Here is a 26525-nt window from a genome sequence, read left to right as displayed (position 1 = left end):
ATTCCCTTCTTTTCAGCCCTTTCAGCTGGCTTTTCTTAGTCTCCCTGAATATGCTGTTCTCTTTTCAGCACTCAAAGCTCTTTATCTGGCGGGATGTTAATCCTTACCAGTCACAGCCTGTTTTCCATTTCCTTGGTAGACTTGTGGAAGAGCTGCTGCATCATGGCTATTCTTTAAAAGGTTCATTTCACTGGCGCTTATTTTTGTCCTTACTGAGAATGCTGTGCTTAGGAAAACATAACGAGAAAATTCTCTTTGGATTAATCTACTGAGAAACCACATAAATCAAAACATGCGTTCTTTGCTTAGATAACAAGGAAAGTTGCTCTTTTGGCACGAATAATCAATTTTATGAACATGTAAGCAAAAGCCAGTGTTTTGACTAGCATGTGTTGCTAGAGTCTCCAGAAATTACAATAGTTGTATTTGATCTAAGAAGTGTTAGAAATAGAAATGTGTTCTCAACAATGAAATGTAAGAATGTGATGTTTTTCAGTGTTAAAATGTAAACAGTCAGGGAGTGAGTTGGATGTGGATATGGTGTTCTCCTTTCTAGGGACATTCAGGAGCCAGATGACTTAATTCTATCTCTAGCAAGGCAGCATTAATATTGGTTGTGTCATGGTGTTTCCCTTTGTTGATTCATTCATTTGGCCTACCGGAGAGGTCATAATGGGAGGAGATTAAAGGATAACTAAAGTTATATAAAACTAAATGTTCTATGTATCTAATGCCTTCAGAAGTAAATGTTTCCTGTGTAAGATTTTATCTTGGTGAAATTAAATAAGAAAAGAAAAAAACAGAGTACTTCCTGCAACCTTAAAAGGTATTTATAAAGTCCATGGAGAGTTTTAAAAAATTAGTAACTCTGGATTTATACCTGCAAACTATAGTCATCATATTCGTTCAGCATCCATCCATTCATGGAACAAACACTTATTGAGTGTCTGCTGTATGCAGATACTGGGTAGGTGATGGGCTGTACAGAGGAGAGGGCCCCTACTTCTAAGGAGAACAGTGTGGTACAAACAGATTTTTGGAGAGGCATGAATGAGTAGCACTCGGAGAGAAGCATCAACTTTTCCTGAGGGAAGCAGAGAGCTTCTATAAATGGGGCATATTATGGAGTTTTGAATGCTATTGTTTATTTTTGCTGATGGTCTTTTACAGAGTAGGGGTTAAGTGTTACTCTTCTTCTCCTTTTAAAATAATAATCCTAGGCAAGATTTTTTTTGTGGCTTCCTATTTGCGAGGCACTTAGATCTGTTATCTCATTTAATTCTCTCAGCAGTTCTATAAAGCTGGCACTGTTCTAATCTCTGTTTTACAGAAGTGGGAGGAGAGATTTAGAATGCTTGAGAGAGTGCCCAGGATCAGAGAGTGGCAGACCCGGGATTCAGCCCAGGCTTTTGAGGCACTTAAGTCACTACTCTTAACCGCTAGACTCTCATGCAAAGCACAGTGGCTGGATAGAGCATGTATTTTATAGGTTCTTGTCTCGACAGAATGTGAGAATGATTATGTGAGCACTTAGAAAACTGAAGACATTGTCCAGTTGTTTAAATAAGTGTATTTATAACTAAAAGGGTTTTAAAGGTGGCAGTGGAAAGCAGTGAACATGGCAGTTTTCCCACCTTTCCTAATAAGCTGGACCAGTCTTTACAAGGAAAAACTGCCTTCTTACAGTGGCCAGTGGGACAAGTATTTGTATATATAGCAGATACGGAATTATTTGCTAATAGAACAGCATGCACCCTAATAAAGTCCTTACGGTAGAGAGCTGTGTAATCCTGTGTGAATCTGTTCCCCTGCCTTCTGAGGAACTGCGTAATGGTAGAGTTGTGTGTACAAGTATACATGCGTGTGCCCATGACTAAGTACACATGTTGTGCCGTGAGCCATGCCTTACTTACGTTTTGTTACTAGAAACTTAGTAGACGAGAAACTAGAAATGATTATAAGCCTAATGAGAACCCACTTTTTCTACAGAAGTTTGGTCAGCACTGCTGTGTTTATAAAGTCATTCACTTTTAAAACTGCATATGAATTTTATAAACTTAAAAGTGAGGAAATTGGCCCAGAGAGGTTAAGTACTGCCTCAGTTTATATTAGCTACGTGACAGTAGCACCTTGCTAGAAGATGGCACTCTCAGATGGGTCACGGATTAGGCATAAGGAAATTGCAAGGTACTTTTTGCCAGTGTAGTGTAACGATTAGGAGACAGCCAGAGTTCGTACTCTAATGGGATGATACTAAGCAAGTTCCCTTTTTAAAGCCTCAGTTTCAACATCTATAAACTGAGCATTAGAATAGGAGTGACTTCCCAGGGTTGTGGGAGTTAGATGAGGTGATGCAAGTAAAGCACGCAGCCCGGGTAACGCACTCAGTCTGTGGTACTGTTTGTCGTTGTCATCTTCATTTTACAAATGAGAAAACGGAGTCTTCCAAGTTATGCCTGCTCCTTGTGGATAAAGCTGCAGAGCACATTTAGAACCAGATTCCTGATATCCGTCTGGGGCATTGCCCATCCCTCTGTGTACACTTCATTTGCATTTTGTGGCATCTTCTTTTTTTTTTTTAATCACCTCCTACTGTGGGAACCAGCTGGCTTCCCTTTCTGCCCCAGAGTAGTTGTAAGAATAGGAGGTGTGTAAACCCATTTGAGTTTTCTCAGGGTTCAGAAGGAGAGAAGGTGTTAGCACAAAATCTATAACTGATCAGCGTGTGGTTGCCTTGATTGATCATCGTGGCCCATTAGTAAATCTTTGCTTGGAAGGCTGTGATTGTTTCCCCTACTTCAGGGTGAGAATTTGAAATTACCCTCTGGCCCTAGCAATCCAGAAACGGGGGATATTTAGGTGGCAAGTCTCATTCTGGTCTGCAGTCTTGCCTCTCTCTGAGCTACCCAGGTTTACATATGGTGATCTAGAGAGACATATTCTTCCTTCACTTAATCAACAAACAGATGAAGGGGCTCCCTCATGGAGCTTCTAATGTAAGCCTTCTACACTGTAACGGTTCACTATAGTGTGTAGTTGGAGACACAGCCCATCTAAAAATCCAAGAATCTTCCCTGTATTGGAGTGGCGCTTGGGGTTAGGATCAGGACCTTCGTTTTCTTTACTTTCTTCATATCCAATAAATTCCAAAGTGAACATACAGTTATTCAATAATCGTAAAGCCAGGTGTTTAACGGTGAGTCAAACATTTGATGATTGCGATATTCTAGGAAGAGCAGCATACTGTCTGTCAAAAGAAACCAAAAAATATATATTTGGATTTTTTTTCCTGCTACCACAAAATTTAAGTAGATAAATTTGCAGTAGAAATACATACACAATTTGAGGGAGAAAGAATAGAATAGAGTCAAAGATGACCACGATCTGAGTTGGTTAATATATTTCCTTTATCAGAAATCAAGAATCAAGAGCAGGAAGAGGAGGTAGTTGTGTTTTTTATCCTTCTTCTTTTTCTTTTCCAGGGGAAGGGAGTTTATTAAAGATGAATTTGGTTTAAACACGTTTATTATAAGACAGCCCTAAGACATTTACATTCTGCCTGAAACCAAGGTCAGGGTCAGGCAGGGCTCCACCTCCCTTAGGGGAGCCACAGGATCCCCTTCCTCGGGCCTGTGGGCAGAAGACCTAAATGTAGCCCAGCAGATGCTGCCATCTGGGGCTTCCATCATGAGGGGTGACGTGATGGTAGATCGGACTTATTTGCAGCCTCCGTGGAATGGAGGACTGGGTGAGGTATGGAAGTGGCTGAGGATCTGAGAAGAGGGATGAGTGCTGTAGCCCAGCAGCCTCATCCTGTGCAGATCATTTAGGAGGGGCAGGTGCTGCTTGGACCCTGCTTCCTGCCCGAGCCTGATTGTCCAGCCTTCCTGCTGAGCTGTCCAGTGCCCTTGCAATAAGTTCATTTCTGCTCAAGATAGACTTGGTTGTTGTTGCTCATATCTGTGAACACTGATTAGTACAAATATCCCATGAAGGATCCCATGAAGTACTTGAAAGGTATTGTTCAAAAAAAAAAAAATCGTAGTTGGCAATGGATTTTCTTTCACATCATTGTTAAATGAGTAAAATGAAATAAAATAGTGTGTGCATTCTGAATAGGATGGATAAAATAGTATGCTCATTTCGCTGAGCAACTTCACTGCTGTGTGACCATGGGCAAGCAGCATCTCTGTTTGGATGTCTAATAAACATTCCAGGATGCCTGATCCTGCCCCCAAATCTTCTTCCCTCTAGTCATTCTCATCTCAGAAAAAGAAAAAAGAAAGAGGCATCCCTATTACTACCCAGTTCTTCAAGCCAAAAACCTTGAATACTTCCTTTATATCATTCCCCATCTCCAGCCCATCTACAGGAGGGATCTCAAAGGATACATGATGGTCCTCTTTTTCCCCATCCCAACCACACAAATTCAAGTCACTATTGTATCTTTACTCTTACATAACTTCTCTTCCAATTCTGCTGCCTTGACATCTTCTCTCCACAAAGAATCCTGAGTGATTATTCTCAGTTGTAAATCAAACCATTATCATTTCCTTATTCAAAGGTCCTCCAATGGCTACAAATTGAACCTAAAATAAAAATATGAACTGGTGACTATGACCTGCTAGCGCCTACATAATACTTCCCTGCCTGCTTCTACACCATCTCCTGCCCTTGATCACTTCACTCTAGCCTAGCTGGTCTGTCTTTCCCTTGCTCATGCCTGGCTTTCCCTATGTTGTATTATTCTTCCCATTTCCTGGAATGCCTTCTTCAGAGAGGCCCTGCCTCACCACCCCCGTCGCAGCCCCGCAGTCTCTCTTACATTATATTCTGGCTTTTGTCACTGTGTGGGGTTGTCCAATTTATTTGTGTAAATCATGTATGGCCCATCCCCTTCTAGAATATCAGCTCCATGAGAGCAGACAGCTTGTGTTTTTCATTTTGACTGTGTTTCCCATGGCTAGGAAGGTAATTAGCACATCGTAGTTACTTGATAAATACTTGTCGATCAAATGAATGAAATAATTCAAGAGTGAAGTTATCTAACCATTTTGAACTTAGTTTGTCACGTGAAAAGCCTTCCGCGTAGGTTGTTGTAAAGATTAAGTAAAATACTGAATGTAGAATACTTAGCATGGTGCTCTGTATATAGTAAATGCTCCATAAATATCACTGGTTATTGTTTTTGTTATTGTTGGGTTAACATTATATACATTTATGTCAACACATGATCAAATGTTATTTACTTTCCTCTTTTGCATAGATATCAAAGTAGCATGTAAGTAAAGAAAAGAAAGATTGTACTTTTGCTTACAAGGTATCTGTGATAAATTTTATAGACCAGTATCAGAATCACTTGGGAGCATTTGCAGACTCTCCTCTCCTCCCAGGAGGATGTGTCAGATTCTCTTGGTAGAGGGCAGAAAGTCAGTGTTTAAAAATTTTCCCTAGGTGATTATCAACATTCCAAATAGTACCTAACCTGAGGAAAAGAATATGCAAGACACTAATATAATTTACCTAAGTCCCAATCATTTCCAGATTTCAGGAGGCTTCCTAAAAACCAAGGGGCAAGATAGGGAGTTAGTTGGAGGGGTTGATTATGTATTGAGATAGAGGCTGCCCAGTTTTTCTGGAGACTGGAAAGCTAAGGCCCAGGCACAGGAGTATGCTGACTTAATGCTGAATTAACAGTTAGTGACCTGGATTCCCTTTGCTTGGATAACAGGAATGATCCCCACGTGGAATCTGAGAGACCAACCAGTGGTCACAGATAGAAGGGAAGGGAGCTAGGTGGGTCATTATTCAAGTTGGCTTCTGGTCCGTTTTCATATTAAGGATGGGAATAGCTACAGATTGATTTTTTTTTCCCCTAAGATATCAGGTATACATATGGGCCTGGAGACAGGAAATGGGGGGAACCTCCTTCCTTTGGAGGGTAGCAGCTGTTATAAAGGAAATTAAACAGTTTGCGATGGCCCTGGGCCTGGAAGATCACTTTAGGAAGGGATCTGCTCCATCTGTCAATCACTCTGTCTCTGTCCCACCTCTATCACCAACCCTCCTCCTATGTTAAGCATTTCTCTCTTGGGCTGATGGTTCCTAGAGATATGCACAAGCCCTGCCCTTGGACAACACAGGAGGGAGTCCTTCGGTGACCATCGCTCCCTTCCAAAGACTGCATTTAAAAATCGAATGCAGAGGCATATTTTCTATCAGAATATACTTAAATTATGTTTTAAAGATAAAATATTTCATACTGTATGTTTAATCTGTGTAAATATATATATTCAGTTAAATTTTTGCATTTTATATTTTTAGCTTGTCATTTTAATTGGAAGAAGTAATTATGCTCTAACAGGAGTGTTCTTTTCTTTCGTTACTTTTTAATTTTTCATGTTTTAGTGCTGCCACCTGTCCCTACTCAGAAATCAATTTGAATAAAGACCGAATTTTCCCAGACCGCTTAAGTGGTGAGATGCCTCCGGCTAGTCCATCATTTCCAAGAAGTAAAAGGGCAGACACAAATGAAATCTCTTCATCTCCTGAAACCAGGTAATTAAAGTGGTAATATTAGTAATATTATTAGAGGTACTGTAGTTGGAAGACTTTTTTTTCCTTAGGTAATATTAGTAATATTATTTAGAGGTACTGTAGTTGGAAGACTTTTTTTTCCTTAGGTGATTTATGTTCTGTAGTGATGTCTTCTCGTACATTATTGAAAATGCACCTGACTTAATTAACGTGAGGCCGATGGTACTTATAAAAGTATGTCCAAATCAGGCAGGATATCGTATTACTTGTTCATCTTTTAGTTGAACTTGCTTGATGTTAGAAGTTTGGAAATCCCCATTTTATTTCATGCCAATTCATACTCTGAATGAACTGATCAATATTTGTATAAAAGCATCCTTTACAAAGAAGATGGTAGATTCCCTGTGAAGAATGGACATTATTTCTTTTTAGTGCTCATTATATGCCAAGTACTTGCATCTACGTTATTTCATTTAATTATTAGGATATTTGTTGTACTGTATGCTCAGTCATTTGGTTTTGATATCACTTGTAGAGTTGAGTTGGAATGTTTTAACCTCCGTGGATTATTAAGTAAAGAACCAAGTTTTGTCTGATGTTTTAAGTAAATGGTCTCTGCCTTTATATTAACTAAAGATATTACTAAAAGAAAACATTAATAGAAAGATGATCCTTAGCACTTAGGTTTTGGGGCTTTCTTTTATGGAGAGTTTTTAAAATCTAAGACAACGTAGTTCTTTGATTATTTTAATATTTTGTAACTTTTATTCTCATGGATGAACCAAGTGAACATTTGAATTAATAAATCTGATTCTTGGACTTCCCTGGTGGCCCAGTGGTTAAGAATCCACCTGCCAATGCAGGGGACACAGGTTCAATCCCTGGTCCAGGAAGATCCCACATGCCACGGAGCAGCTAAGCCCGTACACCACAACTACTGAGCCTGTGCTCTAGAGCCCTCGAGCCACAACTACTGAGCTCGCGTGCTGCAACTACTGAAGCCCGTATGCTAGATCCCATGCTCCGCAACAAGAGAAGCCACCGCAATGAGAAGCACATGCACTACAACAAAGAGTAACCCCTGCTTGCCGCAGCTAGAGAAAAAAGCCCGTGTGCAGCAATGAAGACCCAACGCAGCCAAAAATAAATAAATTAATTAATTTAAAAAATTAAAAAAAAAAATCTGATTCTCAGCTCACAGCAGTGTTATTGGAGTAATGGCATTTAAAGTATCAAAATCCTTAGAGAAAAGCAGTTTCGCCCTATGGATTGGGGAGAGCTGTAACTTCTTTAATTATCAACAACAATGATGTTTTTTGTTTTTTTTTTTTTGGCTGCGTTGGGTCTTCATTGCAGTGCGTGGGCTTCTCATGGTGGTGGCTTCTCTTGTTATGGAGCACGGGCTCAGTAGTTGTGGTGCACGGGCTCAGTAGTTGTGGCTCATGGGCTCTAGAGCGCAGGCTCAGTAGTTGTGGCAAACGGGCTTAGTTGCTCCGCGGCTTGTGGGATCTTCCCGGACCAGGGATCGAACCCGTGTCCCCTGCGTTAGCAGACGGATTCTTAACCACTGTGCCACCAGGGAAGTCCCTGATGATTTGTTTTTCATCCTTAAAACCATGACTAATGTAACATAAATTCATGTACCCAGCTCAGTGCCCTATAATGAGGGCATATCAGATATTGAGGAAATTTACTTTAAGACCAATAAAGTACTAATTCACATAGTAATAATTACAGAAACAGAGTTCATTGACTCACAAGGAGGTAAGGATCCCTGAAGTTTAGATTTCAAAAGCTGAGATGTTGTTTACAATTTAAACAGGATACTCTGAAGGGCTGGCAGTTTCATCTCACAGGCTTTTCACTAACTTTCTGGGCTCTGGGCTGGATACCTGGGTCCAGTTTCCTCACAGCAGAAAGACCTAGTTGGTTTAGATGATTTTTGTGGTCCTTCTTAACTCAAAATACTTGTAAGAAAAGAGTAATTTTTTTCCTTTCAGTTTTATTGAGATATAATTGACATATAGCACTGTGTAAGTTTAAGGTGTACAGCATAATCACTTGGCTTACGTATATTGTGAAATGATTACCACAGTAAATGAACATCCATCCCTTCACATACATCCAAAAAAAAAAAGAAAAAAATGTTTTTTTCCTTGTGATGAGAATCTACTTTCTTAGCAGCTTTCAAATATACCATCCAGCAGTGTTAACTGTAGTCATCATGCTGTACATCTTTAGGACTTATTTATTTTATAACCGGAAGTTTGTACCTTTTAACCGCCTTCCTCCAATTCCCCCTCCCCCATCCCCTGCCTCTGGTAACCACAAGTCTGATCTCTAGAAAAGAGTGGCGTTTATAGTGGATCTAACGGTTCCAGGGATCTGTCTTCTGTGAGGATGTGAGCGTGGTTCTTCACATCATCATCCGTCACTAAGGAGACAGTCTTAGAGATTTTAAGGTTTCTGTCGTAACCCATGGCACATGTTTGATATCTAAATAATTTTTACGTTACATAGATTTTTAACCCCTCCTGTCTTTTGATTCAGTGAATTCTAACCTGCCATTACTTCTCTGTGAATTAATATTTACACTTATTTGTGTTAAAGTTAAATTGCTTCAGGGGTACCAGGATTTGGTAAATGAGCGTTATGTTATTCATGGTTTTGTAGACTTTGTTCAGATTTCTTCTCGTCTTCAACTTTCCAGGTTAACTATTTTTATTTTATTTATTTATTTACTGGCTCATTTATTTATTTATTTTGAGGCTAGTAGTAACCTGAGAGATTTGATTAGTTATATGTTGTCAAAGGAAACATGAGGGAGACAATCCCTTAATGATCCCAGACTTTTTAAGGTGAACATTTTTGACCGAGATTTTTTTTCGCTTTACTTTTTATGCTAAGTATTTTTAAGCAATGATTACAGACATCATGATGTTTCAATCTAAGCACTTCATTATGCATAAAAACAACATTTCCAAAATAGCCAAAATAACATCGATTTATTTACTTTTCTAAATATAGATTTTATTCTTTTAAATTTTTAAAAATTGGCTTCAGATTATTTTATTTTTTTTCTTCTCCAGGCAGTCACTAGTTCTCAACAACAATCAAAATGATACATGGTATTTTAGATATAAATGATCATGGGGTAGCAACACAGCAGATGTTAACAAATGAAAGGCTGTTAACAAAGAAGTCTCATCTTAAGGCTTGAGGATGGTTGATTTAATGTCGAATTAATAGAGTTGAAGTTATCTGGCTTCTTTGCTGTAAGAGAATCTGTATGAACATGTTTCATTACTTTTTTCTTTTTTAAAATTAAAAAAAGAATTTTTATTGAAGTATAGTTGATTTACAATGTTGTGTTAGTTTCAGGTGTACAGCAAAGTGAATTAGTTATACATAGGTCCACTCTTTTTTAAATTCTTTTCCCATATAGGCCATTTCAGAGTATTGAGTAGAGTTCCCTGTGCTGTACAGTAGGTCGTTATTAGTTATCTATTTTATATATAGTAGTGTGTATAGCAAACATAAAATTTTTTGATCACTGATTCTTTCACCTGGACTTACGAATGAAATCGTGAGCTGTGCAAAGCTCTGAGAACAGTGACTAATAAGCAATAAGCCCTCAATAAATGTTAGTTTTTATTAGTGCTGTTGCAAGAGGAGTAGGTTGCTTATTTGTTTCACAATATTTATTTTATTTCAGAGGAGCAAAGTAAGGCTGGCCCATTTTTTTTTTTTAATATTCCTAGGTTAAAGTTTGAGTAGAGAGCACTCAAACACGATGATTCTCATAATGTCAGATTCCGGTCTCTTCTCTTTTTCCATAATCATTGCTCATGTAGATGGAATTTCCCAGTCAGGTTTTAACACATTTTCTTTGCATCCTTCTTAACAATTTCCTAAAAATTGGTTGCCAGACTCTACTTTTTTCAAAAAAAAAAAAAAAAAAGGCATTTGGCACAGCAAGACACAGTTGCACCCCCAGAAGCAGACCTTGAGACAGAGATTTGATGGCAAGTGGTTTACTTGAGAGGTGAGGAAAACGCCAGGAGGGGAGAGGAGAGGTGAGACCGGGGAGGGAAGACAGCCAGTAGAAGCTTCATTGTCACACCAGCTACCACTGTGGGCAGCGGGAACACAGCCCTGCTGGCGGCACTCCGGGAGGCTGTGTAAAGCACACATCTCAGGTTTTCCCACCGTAGGGATGAGGGAGCTGAGCTATTTTAAAACACCAGTTCCTCTTCGGTCACGGAGCTAGGCTGCCAGGGGAGGAAGGATGAGTTAATTTCCCAGCACGTCCCCTGCTGCACAGCAGGCAGAGCAGTCAGGGCCCCAGTAAATCCTGTGGGAAGGCAGAGCAGGTGAGAGGTAGCTAGGAGTCGGCCGCTGTGCGCTGAAGGGGTAGCGTGTGGCTAGGAGATATGGGCCAGGCCCTGACAATGCCCGCTGCACCAGCCCGTTCACCCATTTCAAATGCCAGCCGGTCCCCAGAGTGAAGTGTGCTGGCGTGGCTTGTGATCCAGGAGCAGACGTAATAGGGCCAGATAAATGAACAATGCAAGGAATATGTGTGTCCTTTTCATACCATAAATGGTATTTTAAGGGCCAGTTCACAGGCCACCTGCTTGGGATAGACCCATGGACAACCAGTGTTCCATAGCAGTGCTTCCCAAACCTGACTCCACGTCTGATTCCCTGAGATCTCTAAAATTCAGATTACGGGGCCCAGCCCAGCCCGCCAGAATCTTTCAGGCTAGAGCCTTAGGAGTCTGCATTTAAAAAATTCACTTGGGAGTATATCTTCCTGCTTAAAATTTTCCGCGACTTCCCATTACCCTTGGAATTAAGACCCTAATTCTGAACATGGCCTACAAAACCAGTGTTATCTGGCCCCTGCCGAACTCTCCAGCTTTTTCTCTACTAGGCTGTTTTTAAACTTAATGCTTCAGCCACCTTGGTCCTCAAACATTCTTTTCTCTCTACCTCGAACCCCCATTCCTACACTTTCCTAGCGAGTCTCTTACCTCTTTTCTCTCTACCTCTTACCTTAACTCCCGTTTCCTTAGGGAAGCTTTATCTGATCCTCCAGACCATGGGTGGGTCAGATTCCTCATTATTATGTGCTCTTGTGTCACACATCCCGACACAATTGACAGTTCTGCGTAAATACTTTCTCCGAGTCTGTGTACTTTGCTCGATGATAAGCTCCACAAGGGCAGAGGCCACGTCTTCTGTGATTCTGAGACGCCCTCGGCACCAAGCACGCTACCTGGCACTCAGTGAGGTTGGAAGGCCACCGTGAATCATCCACCAGCCTTCAAAGGAGACGTTATCAGTCACATAACCTAAGAGGCAACTGCTTCATAACCTTCTTTTTATTCCAGTAAAACTTCCTACTTTCTCAACTTTGTAAAATCCCCACACTGGATATCTAAGAGGTAAATCCCCCAAACACATACCTACACTTGTATAAATTAGGGCAGTGTTTCCCAGACAGTTGTTTAACTACCTGGCCACGTAGAAAATGGTACTGTGGAAACGACCACATTTGTATGACACAGAGGGCTGCCTCTGGCTGGCAAGAGCCGGGGCCACAGGCGACAGTATCTCGGAGCACTGGTACCCAAGGATCAGGGCATCCTAGCTGGGAAGCTCTGCCCCACATTAAGAGGGCTCTACCCTGAGTCCTTCTGTGGGTGTGCTGAACGCTTGGGTCTGTTTTCCTACAGAGACTAGTCAGATGGGTGGTCAGCTGATGAATGAATTCCCAGTGTGTATTTAGATAGAAATGTGAGGATGTAATCCTCTCCCAGTTATCCGTTCATTCATCAGATGCGTAAGGAGCGTCTGTGTTGCGTCTAGAACTTTCAGTGAGATGTTTTCCTTACTTGGGAGAGCAGCCGCTCATCTCTGCCCTCGCCGTGCTCCTGGCAGCAAGATGGTGAGGCTGGGCTCTGCCAGTCAGTGGAGGAACTTTTCCTGGGGACCAATAACCTTAAGTCTCTATGTGTCTACAGCTGAGTAAAAGAAAGTTTATTTTTCTCTGTCTATCTGAATAAAACCTGTGGGTTTCAAACTTTGTTTTGCATCAGAAGCATCAGATGCTTGTTAAAATCCAACCTTGGGGGGCTTCCCTGGTGGCGCAGTGGTTAAGAATCTGCCTGCCAATGCAGGGGACACGGGTTCGAGCCCTGGTCTGGGAAGATCCCACATGCCGCAGAGCAACTAGGCCCGTGAGCCACAACTACTGAGCTTGCGCGTCTGGAGCCTGTGCTCCGCAACAAGAGAGGCCGTGATAGTGAGAGGCCCGCGCACTGCGATGAAGAGTGGCCCCCACTTGCCACAACTAGAGAAAGCCCTCACACAGAAACGAAGACCCAACACAGCCATAAATTAATTAATTAATTAATTAATTAATTAAACTTTAAAAATTACTAAAAAAAAAAAAAAAAAAAAAACCAACCTTGGAGGTACCATCTCCAGAGATACTGATTCAGAAAATGTAAGCTGCATCCCAGTTCATTTTTAACAAGCATCCCCAGGTGATTGGATGCAAGTGATCTATAAACCAGGCCTTGAGAATCATTACTGAATATAAAGACCCTTCTCTGGAGTAATAGTTCACAATGTGTTACCAAATAGAGAACATCAGCGTCTATCCCACATAGTCTTATTCTCATGAAATATATTCTACAGATGCTTGTAATTGTGTTTCTAAATTAGGTGCTATTGCTATTAAAAACCACATAATGTTTTAAGGTTCCATGTTGTTTACGCCTGCTTAGGGATAACCACAGAAGTACAATAAAGCATTTTAAAAATACCTGCTAATGCTTGTATTACCTTGCAAGGCAAATGCCCATTACTAACCTATATCCAATGAAAAAATTCAATTCAGTTCTTTATAGGCCATTAAAACAGCTTTTCAAGTTTTAGGTCTAGTGTTTCTACTCTCAGAATTACATGGAGCAGTTACAGGAATTGCAGCTTCAATCTAATTTATATATTTAGGATGAATCAGATTTGCCCATCTGTACCCATGAGAAGGGCCCTGTGAAACAGATGGGAATACAGGCTAACATAAAATATGGAACTATAAGCATGTATACATCTCTTTATTTGCAAAACTGTAAAATCTAGTAGAATAAAATTAATTTAGAGCCAGAAGTTCTAAAAGATTACAAAAGTTAATTAGGAATCTTCAGAAACTTTGTGTTGCTTCCTAAGGTTTTCTGGTCCTGAGGGCTTTGATGTTGACTACTCAGAAAGTTCCTTTAATGACTGGGTCATTCCCTGCCTATTGTAAAGCCTCTTCCCCCCTTCTGTTGATGGGCTGCCAGATACAGATTAGGAGCTGTGGAAATTTTCAAATATTCCAGTTCTTGGGAATCTGAGTCAAATCCGTGTCGTTGTTTGTGTGCACCAGGGAGAAGCTGGGTTTGGGTTAAAACACTCGCAGTCCTGATGCCAACTGCTGTGACACAAGGCAACCATTCAGAGCGTAAGGAAGAGATGACCGTGTTACTGCTGATGCCTGGGAAGTTGTTAGAACAATATTGTAACAGAGTCTGATTTTTCTCTCCTTGAATAGCACTTATTCTTGACTCAGGAGACTCTTTTATAAATAGTAGAAAAGCAACGATATCTGTTCTTTTTCATATGACAGCAGCATGAAAGCAATGCAGTCCTGCTCTTCTTATGCTACATGATCTTTACTTCCCAGATCTCACCTTACTGGTTAGGGCTTTTCATTTTATAAGAGAATTGATTAATTAATTGATGAATTCATTTTACTGGGGAGTTTCCTTGGCATCTTGATAACATCCACTATTATTTACTTACTCATTATATTCCTTTCTTCACTAACATATGTTCCTTATGCTAAATTTTAATTTAATAGCCTTATTAATCAAAATGTTTTATTCGTAGTCATTAGATAAATAGTAAACTATGCTTATCTCTCCTGGGCTGTGTTTATGAAAACTCTATTAAAACTATTGTTCATGTATAGTCTCAAAAGGGATTTGGTTATAAAAACTCTTTATTCGAATGTTAACTGTAGACATGGAAGTTTTAATTGCACTGGTTCTATTTGCCATCTTTTCCGAATCCCTTTGAAGATGGTGACCTCCTTGTCCTGAAGCCATTAAGCACAGTTTGTAGGGGGCATTTTGGAGACAATTCAGGTTCTCTTTTACAGTTCCTCTAACATACAACCTTGAGATTCCCATTCTCTGATTTTTTACCTGTGAGTGACCTCAGCCCAGAATTTTTTTTTTCAAAATGCTGGGGACATGCAAAGAGACATCCTTTTAACATTCAAAATAGGAAACCCTACATTTTTTACAGCTCTCAGTACATTCACTGTGTCCCCACTTGTTCCTGGGGAATACAGGTCCTCTGCAGCTCTGACAAAGCCCCTATGAGACTAGAATAAGCTCTTCTGGAAAGAGAAGGATGGGGTGGTTTTAAGGTACGAGCCAAGCCAAACTCATGCTGGAGTTAGAGAGCTGGCTGAAATCCCTGAATTGAAGCAAAATAGTTGTTTCATATTGTTTCAATATTACTTTTAACGAACTGATGACTGATTGAAACATAATGGGCTAGGGATTGTTTTTAAATGAAAAATAAAATTGAAGAAACAGCTGTTGGCATTCAAATGCTATCCTGTTACTATGTATTTACTCTTCTAATGTTTGTTTCACTAATATTTACCACAAATCTCATTTGAGTAAGATCGTAAGACATCTAAAGCATGACACATAATTACAGAGAAAAAGAGAATGCTGACTCAAAAAGAAAACATTTTTCCATTTGAGTGTATTCCACTGTCTTAATTAAAAGCCTAAAGAATATTCTTGAGTAAGATTTTAGTTATGATCATATTTCAATTCAGGCTAAAGAAATGCTGAAATAAATTGGTTGTTGAAAATTCTAAAATCCCAAGAGAAATTGCTGTGTTCCAGACACTCTTCTAGGTGCTTTTAGCTATGTTAGATCATTTAACCCGCATAATGCCTATGTGGGGTAGGCGCTATTATTACATCCACATTCAGCAAACAGACCTCTCTTGGTTACAGGTTACACAGCTAGTAAGTAGCTAGGCAGTCTGACTGTAGGCTGGCTCATAACCATTACTCTAAAGGCTGTTTTAAAACTTGAGGAAAAACAGGTTACTTAAAGAAAATAGGTGTCAGTAGATAATTTTATCCTAAAATATAAGTAATTCTTAAATAGTAATAGCTGCCATTTATCATGCTCCTACTTATGTGTCTGGCTGTATGCTAAGCACTTCCTATATATTGTTTTATTCAGTCCTCAAAAAGCCTGTGAGGTAAAGGATTTTCATCCTTGTTTTACAGAAGATGCAGCTGAAGATTAGGGAAGTTCAGTAACTTGCTGAAGGTCATATAGAACTTGTAAGTAGCAGAGCTGAAATTTGAACCAGGACTATTCACTTTCAAAGATCATCAAGACCACTGCTGGGCTGCTTTCTCCATGTTACGATTCAGCTTGTATTCCCTTCCTAAACAAAATTGTTTGTAATGAAAAATGTTGATCAAGAGGAGAAGATAAAGGAGTTTTAAAGTAGAGGAAAATTGTCATATTAAAATACAACAAAAATATTTTTGGTTGTCATTAAAAAAAAAATCTGTCAACAAGCATATCTTGCACTCTGTTCCAGAGTGTGTTATAATATTATCACAGAGTTTTGACATTGTGATATAAACATGTTTTGTTTATAACTGGAAGACTGTGCAGCTAGAATAACTTTTTGCTTGGGAAGTCAATATCCTAGATAAAGCATTTCATTTTTGCATAGAGAAAGAAATTAATCACAGTACCTATTCAGTGAGAATTAGCAGTGAAATTTCTAACCTTATAGGTGAGAGAAATATTGGTTGCCCAGTTGAGAAAGTGATTTTTATTTTAAATAAAATATAAAACAAGTAAGAATATTAGTGAGTCAGATTCCTCATTCCTGACCTTATCAATAAAAGACAGTTTGAAAATAAGATTATGACACTAGAAGGCAAGTTCCCTTTAACTGCATGTAACAAGGATATTTACTGTATTCTGGAAAAACACAAGGGTAAAAAAACAAATAATAATTAAATCTAATTATAGATTTTGGTGTCAGTAAGACCTGGTGCTATACTTGCCCTGAAAATTTGAGATTAACCTCTTTAAGTTTCAGTGGATATAACAACAGAACCTTCTTCCAGTGATTGTTATGAAATATTGGACATGTAAAGAACTCGACCAATCTTTGGTGCATAATATGTTCTTAAGTATGTTAAGTTTTCTTATTATTACTTCTTATTAATACTGTTTCCACATTTCTGGATGTGCTTGGTCAGGATTCTCTTTCCTTCAGGGGTTCTGTTCATCCATCTGTTTCGTAATACCCCTTCTAACAGACTATTCATATTGACCCCACCCCAGCTAAAGGAAACATCAGAACCCAAAGGGGCTTAGTCACTTTTAATTTTAAGGAGTTAGCAAAATCAATTTATTAATTGGAAATACAACATTCAATGAACATTTCTTGTGGAGTCCTGCATTGGAATTGTTTTTCAGTGAAGATAAGTATCCATATATACATATTCCCAAGTTTATATGGGTTAAATTTAATGAAATATCATGAGTTAAAGTAAGGAAAGTAAGAACTGAACACGCTTCTATAATGAAGGAACATGAATATACAAGCAGAAAGCTTCTTTTTTGCTTCTCTTCAGCGATGGATTATGGCACATTTAAGATGAAGAAACTTTTGGGGTCAAACATCTTATTTTCCTTTTCTATCTCGTTCCCTCCTAGAAAATGATCCTTTTCCTACATTTCATAAAATAAGTCATTGGCATTGTATTTGGGCATAAGAATACAGAAGAACTTTCCTCATACTTAGGTCTTATAGCTTTAGTTTAATAAAGTTTACTTTAAAGGAAAATATAATACGCATTATTGAAACCACAAACATGTAACTGTTAATTATCAGTGGACAATTTCAACCATGAAAACTGAAATATACAGAAAATTCTAAGATATAATTTTAGCCTTTGGGCTCAGTTTGGTTTTTTGTTTGTTTGTTTGGGTTTTTTTTTTTTTTTTTTAACCATTCATTAACGCTTTTAGGCAATCTACAGTAATTAATTGGGAATTTATTTTCTTTGACTCCGAGAAATGCCAATTTTAAGTTATGTCACTCTAACGTGTGATTGTTTCTGATAACTATTAATATAGCCATCCACAAACCACTTATTTCAGTGGCCACAGTACTTACTGGGATAGATTTGTGGGCTCAAAGATGATTATTTCCAGTTTAATATGAAACAAGTTCAGGAGATCACATAAGCTAATTTTAGCATAATAAGCTGATTTTAACATGTAATTACCAAGTCTAACTTCAACACTGTTTACAGAGAAGGCAGTTTTCCAGTATCACTTCAACTAGTGTCCTTTCTCCAGTTATCAGCGATTTTCTTATTTGTTTTCACTATACCTCCATCTCCCCTACTTTCTATGGAGTAAGAGCCTCCATAGTCATTAACTGATTTCTCTTGGAAAAAAATTTTTTATTGCAAAATGACGGTGATTCTTCCCATTCTCAAATAAGCAAGTATTCTTCAGCAGTTGCGATAAGTTGTTTTTAGTATGAAGTAAGCCAGGGAGCTCAGATTCCAGTGAAATTTCATGTGTCCCTGGAAATGATCTTTCTAAGAACTAGTGAACATTTTATTTATCTCATGCTTACTGTCTTGGCAGCATTGTGTTAAATTATTATTGTTACAAAAAGGGAGTAAATTAGTGCCTTGGTAATTAAGACTATAGAACTCCTTTATATTTTTGTTGGGATATTTGGTTTCAAAGGTATTATCCCTTTTCTTAACACCGAACAGAAGTGTGGTCTGAGTCTTCAAGAAACTAAGGATGTATTTGTAAAGGTAACAGCATTTGAAACAACAGAACATCATAAGTACAGAGTATTATAGAGTATTATAGAGGATGTATTTTGAACCCTGAGAACGGAATACATTAGGTTAAAATTTTTAAATCCCTGAAGTTTAGTTTTAAAGAAAATATAAGTAGCCTGTGCCTGGTTTCCTTTAAAGCCATTTTTGTCGCTGACTTCAGGGTAAAGCTCTGAATTAGGATTGGAATCGGTCCATTCCATTTTAGAGCGTTCTTGGCATGGTTAGATTAGCATTAGTTCATTCCTGGTCAGAGAGAGGTGGAATCAGTTCAGCCTATGAATTTGACCTGATTAAGCCAGGAAAAGCTTCCTAGAATTGAGTTTGATTCTCCTGGGCAATCTCAGCCTCAATCTCAAATTCTGGAGCTGAGTAGTATATAGTGACTTGATTAAATGGTATGGACTTTAAAACCATTTTCTTACTTAAAATTGTAGTCTTACCATACAGGACAAGTAAAATTCCTCATGAATACATGTCCCAATTTGAAGTTGAGCTATTCGGTAGCCACATTTTCCAGAATAGTTAACCTTAATACCATTCTTAGCTTTAAAATCTTTCTGAACAGTAAATGAAAATTGATAATGAGGAAAATGAACATTTATAGGTGTTTTTAGTATTAATTGCTTCTTAGTAAAACCGAAAATCCTTTCTAACATTTTAATGGTATCATTTGTTTTTAAATTAAAAAAAAAAAAAAACACTTGCTGAGGTGCAGTGTTGAGCCATTCCTTTCTTTTTTTTTCATACTTCAATTTTTATTTTATTTTTTTTATATACAGCAGGTTCTTATTATCTGTTTCATACATATTAGTGTATACATGTCAATCCCAATCTCCCAGTTCATCCCACCACTACCACCCACCCCCGCTTTCCCATTTTAAACGTTTCTATTACAAAATATTAAAACACCTATTTTTCTCAGAGACCAGCATGCTGATGGTGTCAAAGAAGACTTTGAAGAGAGAACAGAGAGTGAAATGAGGACATCACATGAAGCCACAGGTACCCATAATAATCTCATATTATTGATGGGTATTACTATTAATACTCAACAATCAAAACTTAACTGGAATGTAGCAGTCCCTTTTATATTAAAGATAAACTTCGTTTGGTTGGTTCTGTTACCACAGGCAATAAAAGTTTATTGTTCAGGATAAATCTGGTGTATACTTCATAATGATATGGATTCATCTGTGACCTGTATTTACAGTCTCTTTCACATATCTGTACAATATTGTATATAAAGTTTGGATAAGGCATTCTGTTTGGTCCTTGTCGTAAATTTTTTTGATATTGTTGATGTCATTTGCTTCATATGTTTCAGACTCATCTCAGAATGTGTTGAAATTCAAATAGAACTAATATGGTCTTAATCTGATACCACAAAATGAAAAGGAAATTGCTTGAACAAAAGTTTTAAGTTGTATTGGAGAAAGTAATTTGTCTTACATCTTTGCTGAGTAGACATTACAGTGGTTTAACTGAACAATGAAGTCGTAATGACTGTTACAGTACAGATGGTATTTATACTTTACGCATAGTGTTATAATTATTATTTATTTTTTATAAGAAAATGTTGTCCCGATTATGATTTTAATGATTGTCCCTGGGACTTTGCTTGTCATGTGCTTTATTTGGTTTAGACTATTTATAAGATTGTAGAATGGCACCTAAGGACTGTTTGCCTATAATGACCTATTCCATAAGTGATGCTTTGATTTCCATATCTGATTGTCATAAAGCAGTAACTTATGATTAATTTAAAAGTTATATTCTCTGCTGTCCTCAGCATGTTTTATGGTGTTTCATCTTTCACCACATACAAACCCTTCAGATGGCCAGGATTTGCATCCCTGATCTACCACCTGCTAGCTGTGTAATCTTGGACATTTCATGGAATACCTTTCAGTGCTTGTTTCCTTATCTGTCCAGAAGGTTGATGATGGTAACTCCCTCCCACAGTTGTTATGGGGATTGAGTACAGGAACATTTGTAACTTGCTTAGAACAGTGCCTGGCACATAATAAGTGCTATAATGTTTCTGGTCATTTAGAAAGGAAGAAAAACATTTAATTTACGAAGCTTTTGTCATCCGGGTATATCGGGTTCTTAATCAAAGGCTTCAGCCTTTCTTTGTGAATGCTGGTTAGGAGCACGGCCTTCATTCTCTTCTCAGCTCCACCGGTACTAGCTGTGTGGCTGGCTTTGGGAAAAGTATTTAACTCTCTGTTCCTCAGTTTCTTAATAGTACCCACATCACTGGATTATTATGAGGAATAAATGCATCAGTGGCCAAAGTATTAGCTGCTAGTGGGTAGTAGAAGTAATAGCAGAAGTAGTAGTAGTATTGTGAAATGAGTGTCTTATTGCATGGAATTATCTGATCATTGCAAGGTTTAGATAGATTCATAATAAAATCTTCTGGGCTCTGAACTTTTTGAGGGAGTAATAATTTGACAACCTTTTCAGTTTCTTCCTAATTGGTGATGTAATTCACTTTTCATTTTATTTGCTGAGCTGATTCTGATAATTTTTTTCTGAAAATAGTCTAATTAATGGAGAATTTCAGGTTTATTAACATGATATGCATGGTGTTCTCTCTTCTTCTGTGGTAGTTTTATGTCTTTTCAAACTTTGTATAATTTTATCCTATTTTTTTTATTTGAATTGCCTGAGTTTTTCTGTTTTACAGTTCTTTCCAAAGAAACATTGGTAGGATTCATATATAACTCTTTATTATTTTTGTCACCCATAAAACCTACAGTTCAATATGCATATTTTACTTACTGTCTTATTTTTCATTAGTGAAAAGGAGCCTCATAAAAACAAGCTGCTTTGAGAATTTTTGCACATATGTTCCTAAGTAAGATTCGCATATTAATATCTCATCCAGTTTTAGCCTCCTAAAATGAGTTTGATGACTTCCCTTCATTTCCAAATTTTTGAAACATTTTATGTAAAACTTTCATAAAATTAATTTTTACTGTAGTGAAATCATGTTATGATTATCAGCTTTTATTTAACTGCTTTCTTAGCTTTAGATTTCCTTTCTTTCTTTTTTTTTTTTGAAAATTCTTTCCAGATTCATGTTGTATGGAAAAGATTTGAATTTCACTTCCTGACCTTACCATTTAAGAGTTTATTGGTTGTCTTTCCCTGGACCCCATGATCCTTCAGTCCAAAATGAGATCTTATGGTGTCTGAGGGCTCCTGTATCTTGGTGATGTTGGTGATATCTCAGATCCTAGTCAGTGGGTGGGTGTGTATAGTTTTTTCTGTCCTCCTGCCTCTCAGGTCTCAATAGAGCCATGACCTAGTGTCTCAGTTTGGGTTCTCTGGAAACAGACATTGAGAGTGTTGTGTGCAGAAGGTTTTTGGTGGGTACTCTTGGGAACGATACCAATGAGAGAGTGAGAGAAGCAACAGTGGGCAGAATGAGCTGTGATGCAGTTACAGCAGAAGCCTCAGTCGATCCCACAAAGGAGCTCCAGATGACCCTTCCGAGTTATCCCGAATTTAGGCATGAGGACCAGGCCTTTGTATTGACCAGTCCTTGGATGTTGGCTGAGAGGGGCCGTGTCCTTGGGCAAGGAGCCTCCCTTTGGCTTAGGGCAGTTCCTGGAGAGGGAGGTAGCTCTGAGGCATTATCAGTCAGCAGGTAGGAGAATGAACCTCTGAGTTCCGAAGGGGGAGCCCACCACAGTGTGTACTACACCTAGCTAGTCATTTGGTCTCTGACTTTCCTTTAAGAAAAATCAAACAGAACTGAAAAAAACTGAACAACAAACCAAAACATCCTTTCACATATGTGGGATTAGGCCCAATTCAATCCAATCTTTTGGTTTTAGACAATGAATCTGGCTCCTAAATTCAGTCTTCTTTCATTATTTTGCCTGAGATGTCATGCGCTTTATTTACTTTTTTTTTTAGATCCAGGATTTTTTTTTTAATCCAGAAAAATTCCTTCAGTTATTTTTTTTATTATTACTTTTGTTCTTTTCTCTTTTTTGATTGGTAGTACCTTTTACTCTTGGGTTAGATCCAAAGGATGATATTCAAAATATTTAACAACTGGTTTGACAGCCAACATTGCACAGGACAGTTAAAGCAAACACCAGCCTTAGTGCTGGAGCAGAGTTTGGAAGCTCCCTGCTGGACTTGGTTGCAGCATCTTAGGGAAGTCCCTCAGGGGCCTGACTGCTGAGGGTGGAGGGGACTATTACCAGCCACTATGGAAGTAGTTTAATATTTCAACAGCTTACGCAATTTTTGATATTCTAGACATATTTCTCAAGTTGCAGTGTCTTACTCTAGCTCTGTCAAGTCTACTAGTTACTGCCTTTAACACGAATTTTAATAGTGGTTTTTATTTTCCTTTAATTTCCTGCACTGGCTTGTTTTTTTCTTTTCATAGCCTGTTTTGTTTTGTAGAGGTCATGTTCCCTTGTGCCTTACTAAAATCATGAAACTCTTCTGTCAATAAATCAATGCTCCTCTCCCAGTGTTTTGTAGAACTTATCAGAGGCCCCTGGTGATTGCTTTTTATTTTATCATTTTTGAGTGCAGAGAAGTTTCCCCAGGTTTTTTGTGAAGAACACTTACCCCTCAATGCTCCCATTTGGGTGCCAGTAGAATTCCTCTTTCACACCTGAGCCTGAGGGTCAGGTAGATATGCTGAGCCTCGTAGGTGCTCACCAGTGTTCATTCACAATGCCATTCACCAGTGGTGGAAGCAGCCCTTCCCAGATCTGGCTTGGCTGGGGGGGTGGCATAGGGGATAGGAGAGAAACCTTCTTGCAGTTTGTGCACTATTTAGTATAGAGGAGTCGGAAAAGAAGCCACCCTGTATTCCTTATAGCTAGTAGGATTTAAGATTCAGTAAGCCCATGAGAACTATTTTGTTTGGAGTCTTAGAGCAAATTGATTTTTAAAAACACTTCCCCCTAAAAAAAAATCTTCCTACCTTGTTTCTTCAGTTAATTCAATTTAATTCCATACAATATGTGTAATTATGAGGCTTTTTGATTTTTTGATGATTGCCACTATGCTACCGAATCTGACCTTTGGGGACCTTTACTGAATACAATGCATCACTTTTTTCTTCTTTTTCTCTTTGTTGGCTTCTGTCTCCTTTGCCTGAAAGATAAACTAATTCATTTCCTCCATTGTAGGAAGGCCCATTAATAAAGGATCCTATAAATTGACCTTCAAATTTAAACTCCTGTATTCCTGGGAAACGTGTAATTTTCTTTTCCCTTCTGCAAACATTCTCTCTCACGGGTGCTGATACGCAGAAAGAGTTGAATTTTATTTTGTAATGTACTAGATTCTCACTTGAAAAATCAGGCTTGCTTTTTGCTTCCATAGCAATTGGTTTTTATTTTGGTTGTTAACCTTGAAATGATCCTCAAATATTTTTCACGCCTGAGTTTAGGATCTTGGAGCTAATTTTATCCACATTCCTTGATGCTGTGATCCACTTATTTTACCCAATCATTGTTATTGTTCATCCTTTTTATATTTAGTCACCAGTTAGTAACTCCATTAAAAAAAACTTGGTTGACAGATGTATCCCATTTCTTCTGGCTTTTTTTCCTTTCACATTAAGAGCATTTTTTTATAGACTCATGGAATATTAGCTTAAAAGGGTCATTGACTCCTTTTCATTTTTGCCTTTTTATATTCAGTATACTCTCAGTGGCATGCCTTTCTCTCAAGATAAGAATAAGTTTTCCCATTTGCTGAGTCTTTACTATATGTCAGACACTGGAATAAGCATTTTTTTAAATATCATGTTATCCTTACAATGATCCTGTTACATTGATTTAGCCAAAATTTAGAGCTAGTTAGTGGCAGAACAGGGACTTGAATCCATGTATATCAGACTCTTAAACTCACCCCCTTGACCATGACCCTATACTTTGTTATTAGGAGACAGAAGATCCAGGGCCACTTTCTGATGCTTCCCCTATCTCACAGGGTGGCTTTGGGCTTTGCCCTATCTCACAGTGTGTTTTCCTCATCTTTGGGATAGCTACCTCCTAGCATTGTTTTGAAACTAAAATGAAACAAGGCAGCTGGAGATTCTGGTCTCACTTCTGTCACTGGCTTCAAGGGATAGGAATGAGTCAGGACAAATGGTAAGTCATGCTGTGGCTTCTTGATTTAGCGTTGTTCAGACTTGGAAATAGGAAGCAGAGTGGGCTCTGAGTCCGAAAGCAGCAAGGAGCAGAATGAAGAGTACTTTTCCTTTTCTCTGGGTCTTGCCCTCCCTGTGGTTCTACTGTGGTTCTGCAGTGGTTCTACTGGGCCCTAATGGGAACAGTCCTATAGGAAGCAGGTTCTCATGCGCCATGGTAGTGAAGACATCTCTTTCTACTGGGAGATTTCATGTTTGGTTTAGATGGTGGTCTCTATTCTGAAGATTTATTGTCTTGATTCTGCATGAAACATTGGAGGATATATTTCTTCAGGATCACCTTTATCAGACCTGTCTTCTTACAAGGGTTAATCTTCTACTTCACTTTTTCCTACCCTAAGCCAAATCAAGGATTTTAATACCTATATTCTCAACCAGAACTGAGAGACATTTGTATTTGCAAACTTCTGCTTTGGATAACTACATTATTATCTATTAAACATCATTTCAAGAAAGTCTACAAGAATATGCTGTATTGATGTAGCCCTCCACATTGCATTGTAAGTGCTGAATAAGTAATTGCTGAATGAGTGATTTCCATATTATAAACAATAAATGTAAATGGTTGAGGCAGGGCTTTACTATCCATCCATTAAGTATCAACATAAGAAAAATATTCCTCATTTGATAATTGGCTAGAGAGATGAAATAGCAGTAAAACCAAAAATCCACAAAGTTATTTCTCTTAACGCTACTCCCATCTAATATTTTCTTGCTTCTGATATTAAGGGAGCCCAGCAATTGATGTTTTAATAATATATTTCCAAAAATGCATTAAATTGCCTTCCAAGTCACCAAAGTGAGGCTTTCATTTTTTTGTTATTATTTTTGAGTAACAATAAGTAGCTTATTCAATATCAGCTTCTGGTTTTATATAACTTATTGTTAAAATAACATTTATTATAGAATAATTAGAAAATACAGGGAATCAAATAGCAGAAAATCAAAATTATCTGTAATTTTCTTTTAAATTATTATTTATTTATTTATTTATTGGGCTGTGTTGGGTCTTCGTTTCTGTGTGAGGGCTTCCTCTAGCTGCGGCAAGCAGGGACCACTCTTCATCACGGTGCACGGGCCTCTCACTGTCGCGGCCTCTCTCGTTGCGGAGCACAAGCTCCAGATGCGCAGGCTCAGCAGTTGTGGCTCACGGGCCTAGTTGCTCCACGGCATGTGGGATCTTCCCAGACCAGGGCTCGAACCCGTGTCCCCTGCATTAGCAGGCAGATTCTCAACCACTGCGCCACCAGGGAAGCCCTGTAATTTTATTTTCTAACACCATTTTCTGAATTTTGGGGAGTTTTTTTGGGATTTTTTTAATATCTGAAATATTGTACTAACTACTTTGTAACCTGCAGTTTTTTTTGTTTTTTTGTTTTTTTAAACATCTTTATTGAAGTATAATTGCTTTACAATGGTGTGTTAGTTTCTGCTTTATAACAAAGTGAATCAGTTATACATATACATATGTTCCCATATCTCTTCCCTCTTGCATCTCCCTCCCTCCCACCCTGCAGTTTTTTAACTACGTAATATTACAATCATTTTTTCATAAATATTTATACTAATTACAAAATAATATTAAATATTCCCTCTGTGGATCGATGATCAGTGCAGCATCATTTAATGGACCAATCTCTAGTGGATAGCTAAGCTAGTTATTTCCTGTCTCTCACTATTACGAACGCTCTTGCAGTAAACCTTGGTAGTGATTAGGATTAGGGGTGTGTGTGTGTGTGTGACATAAAACACGTACAAGTGGTTTATATCAGGTAAAAGCAGTTTAGTTCTCTCTCACATGG

General features: G+C 38.3%; 1 protein-coding gene across 9 annotated transcripts in view; it reads left to right on the top strand.

The window, feature by feature from the left end:
* The window catches only part of L3MBTL3 (L3MBTL histone methyl-lysine binding protein 3), a 125073-nt gene that overhangs the window by 87795 nt on the left and 10753 nt on the right, over window positions 1–26525 (top strand). For 8 of the 9 annotated variants that reach the window (XM_082474575.1, XM_082474574.1, XM_082474579.1 and 5 more), the window contains 2 exons: window positions 6409–6558; window positions 19447–19526. In XM_082474575.1, the coding sequence (XP_082330701.1) occupies window positions 6409–6558; window positions 19447–19526 (230 nt within the window). The other variant, XM_082474582.1, reaches the window with a different exon arrangement.

This window comes from Balaenoptera physalus, assembly GCF_965194825.1.
Source record: "Balaenoptera physalus genome assembly, chromosome: 9".
NCBI lineage: Eukaryota > Metazoa > Chordata > Mammalia > Artiodactyla > Balaenopteridae > Balaenoptera > Balaenoptera physalus.
The sequence above is the reverse complement of the archived record's forward strand: the minus strand, read 5'-3'. Positions and strand labels throughout refer to the sequence as shown.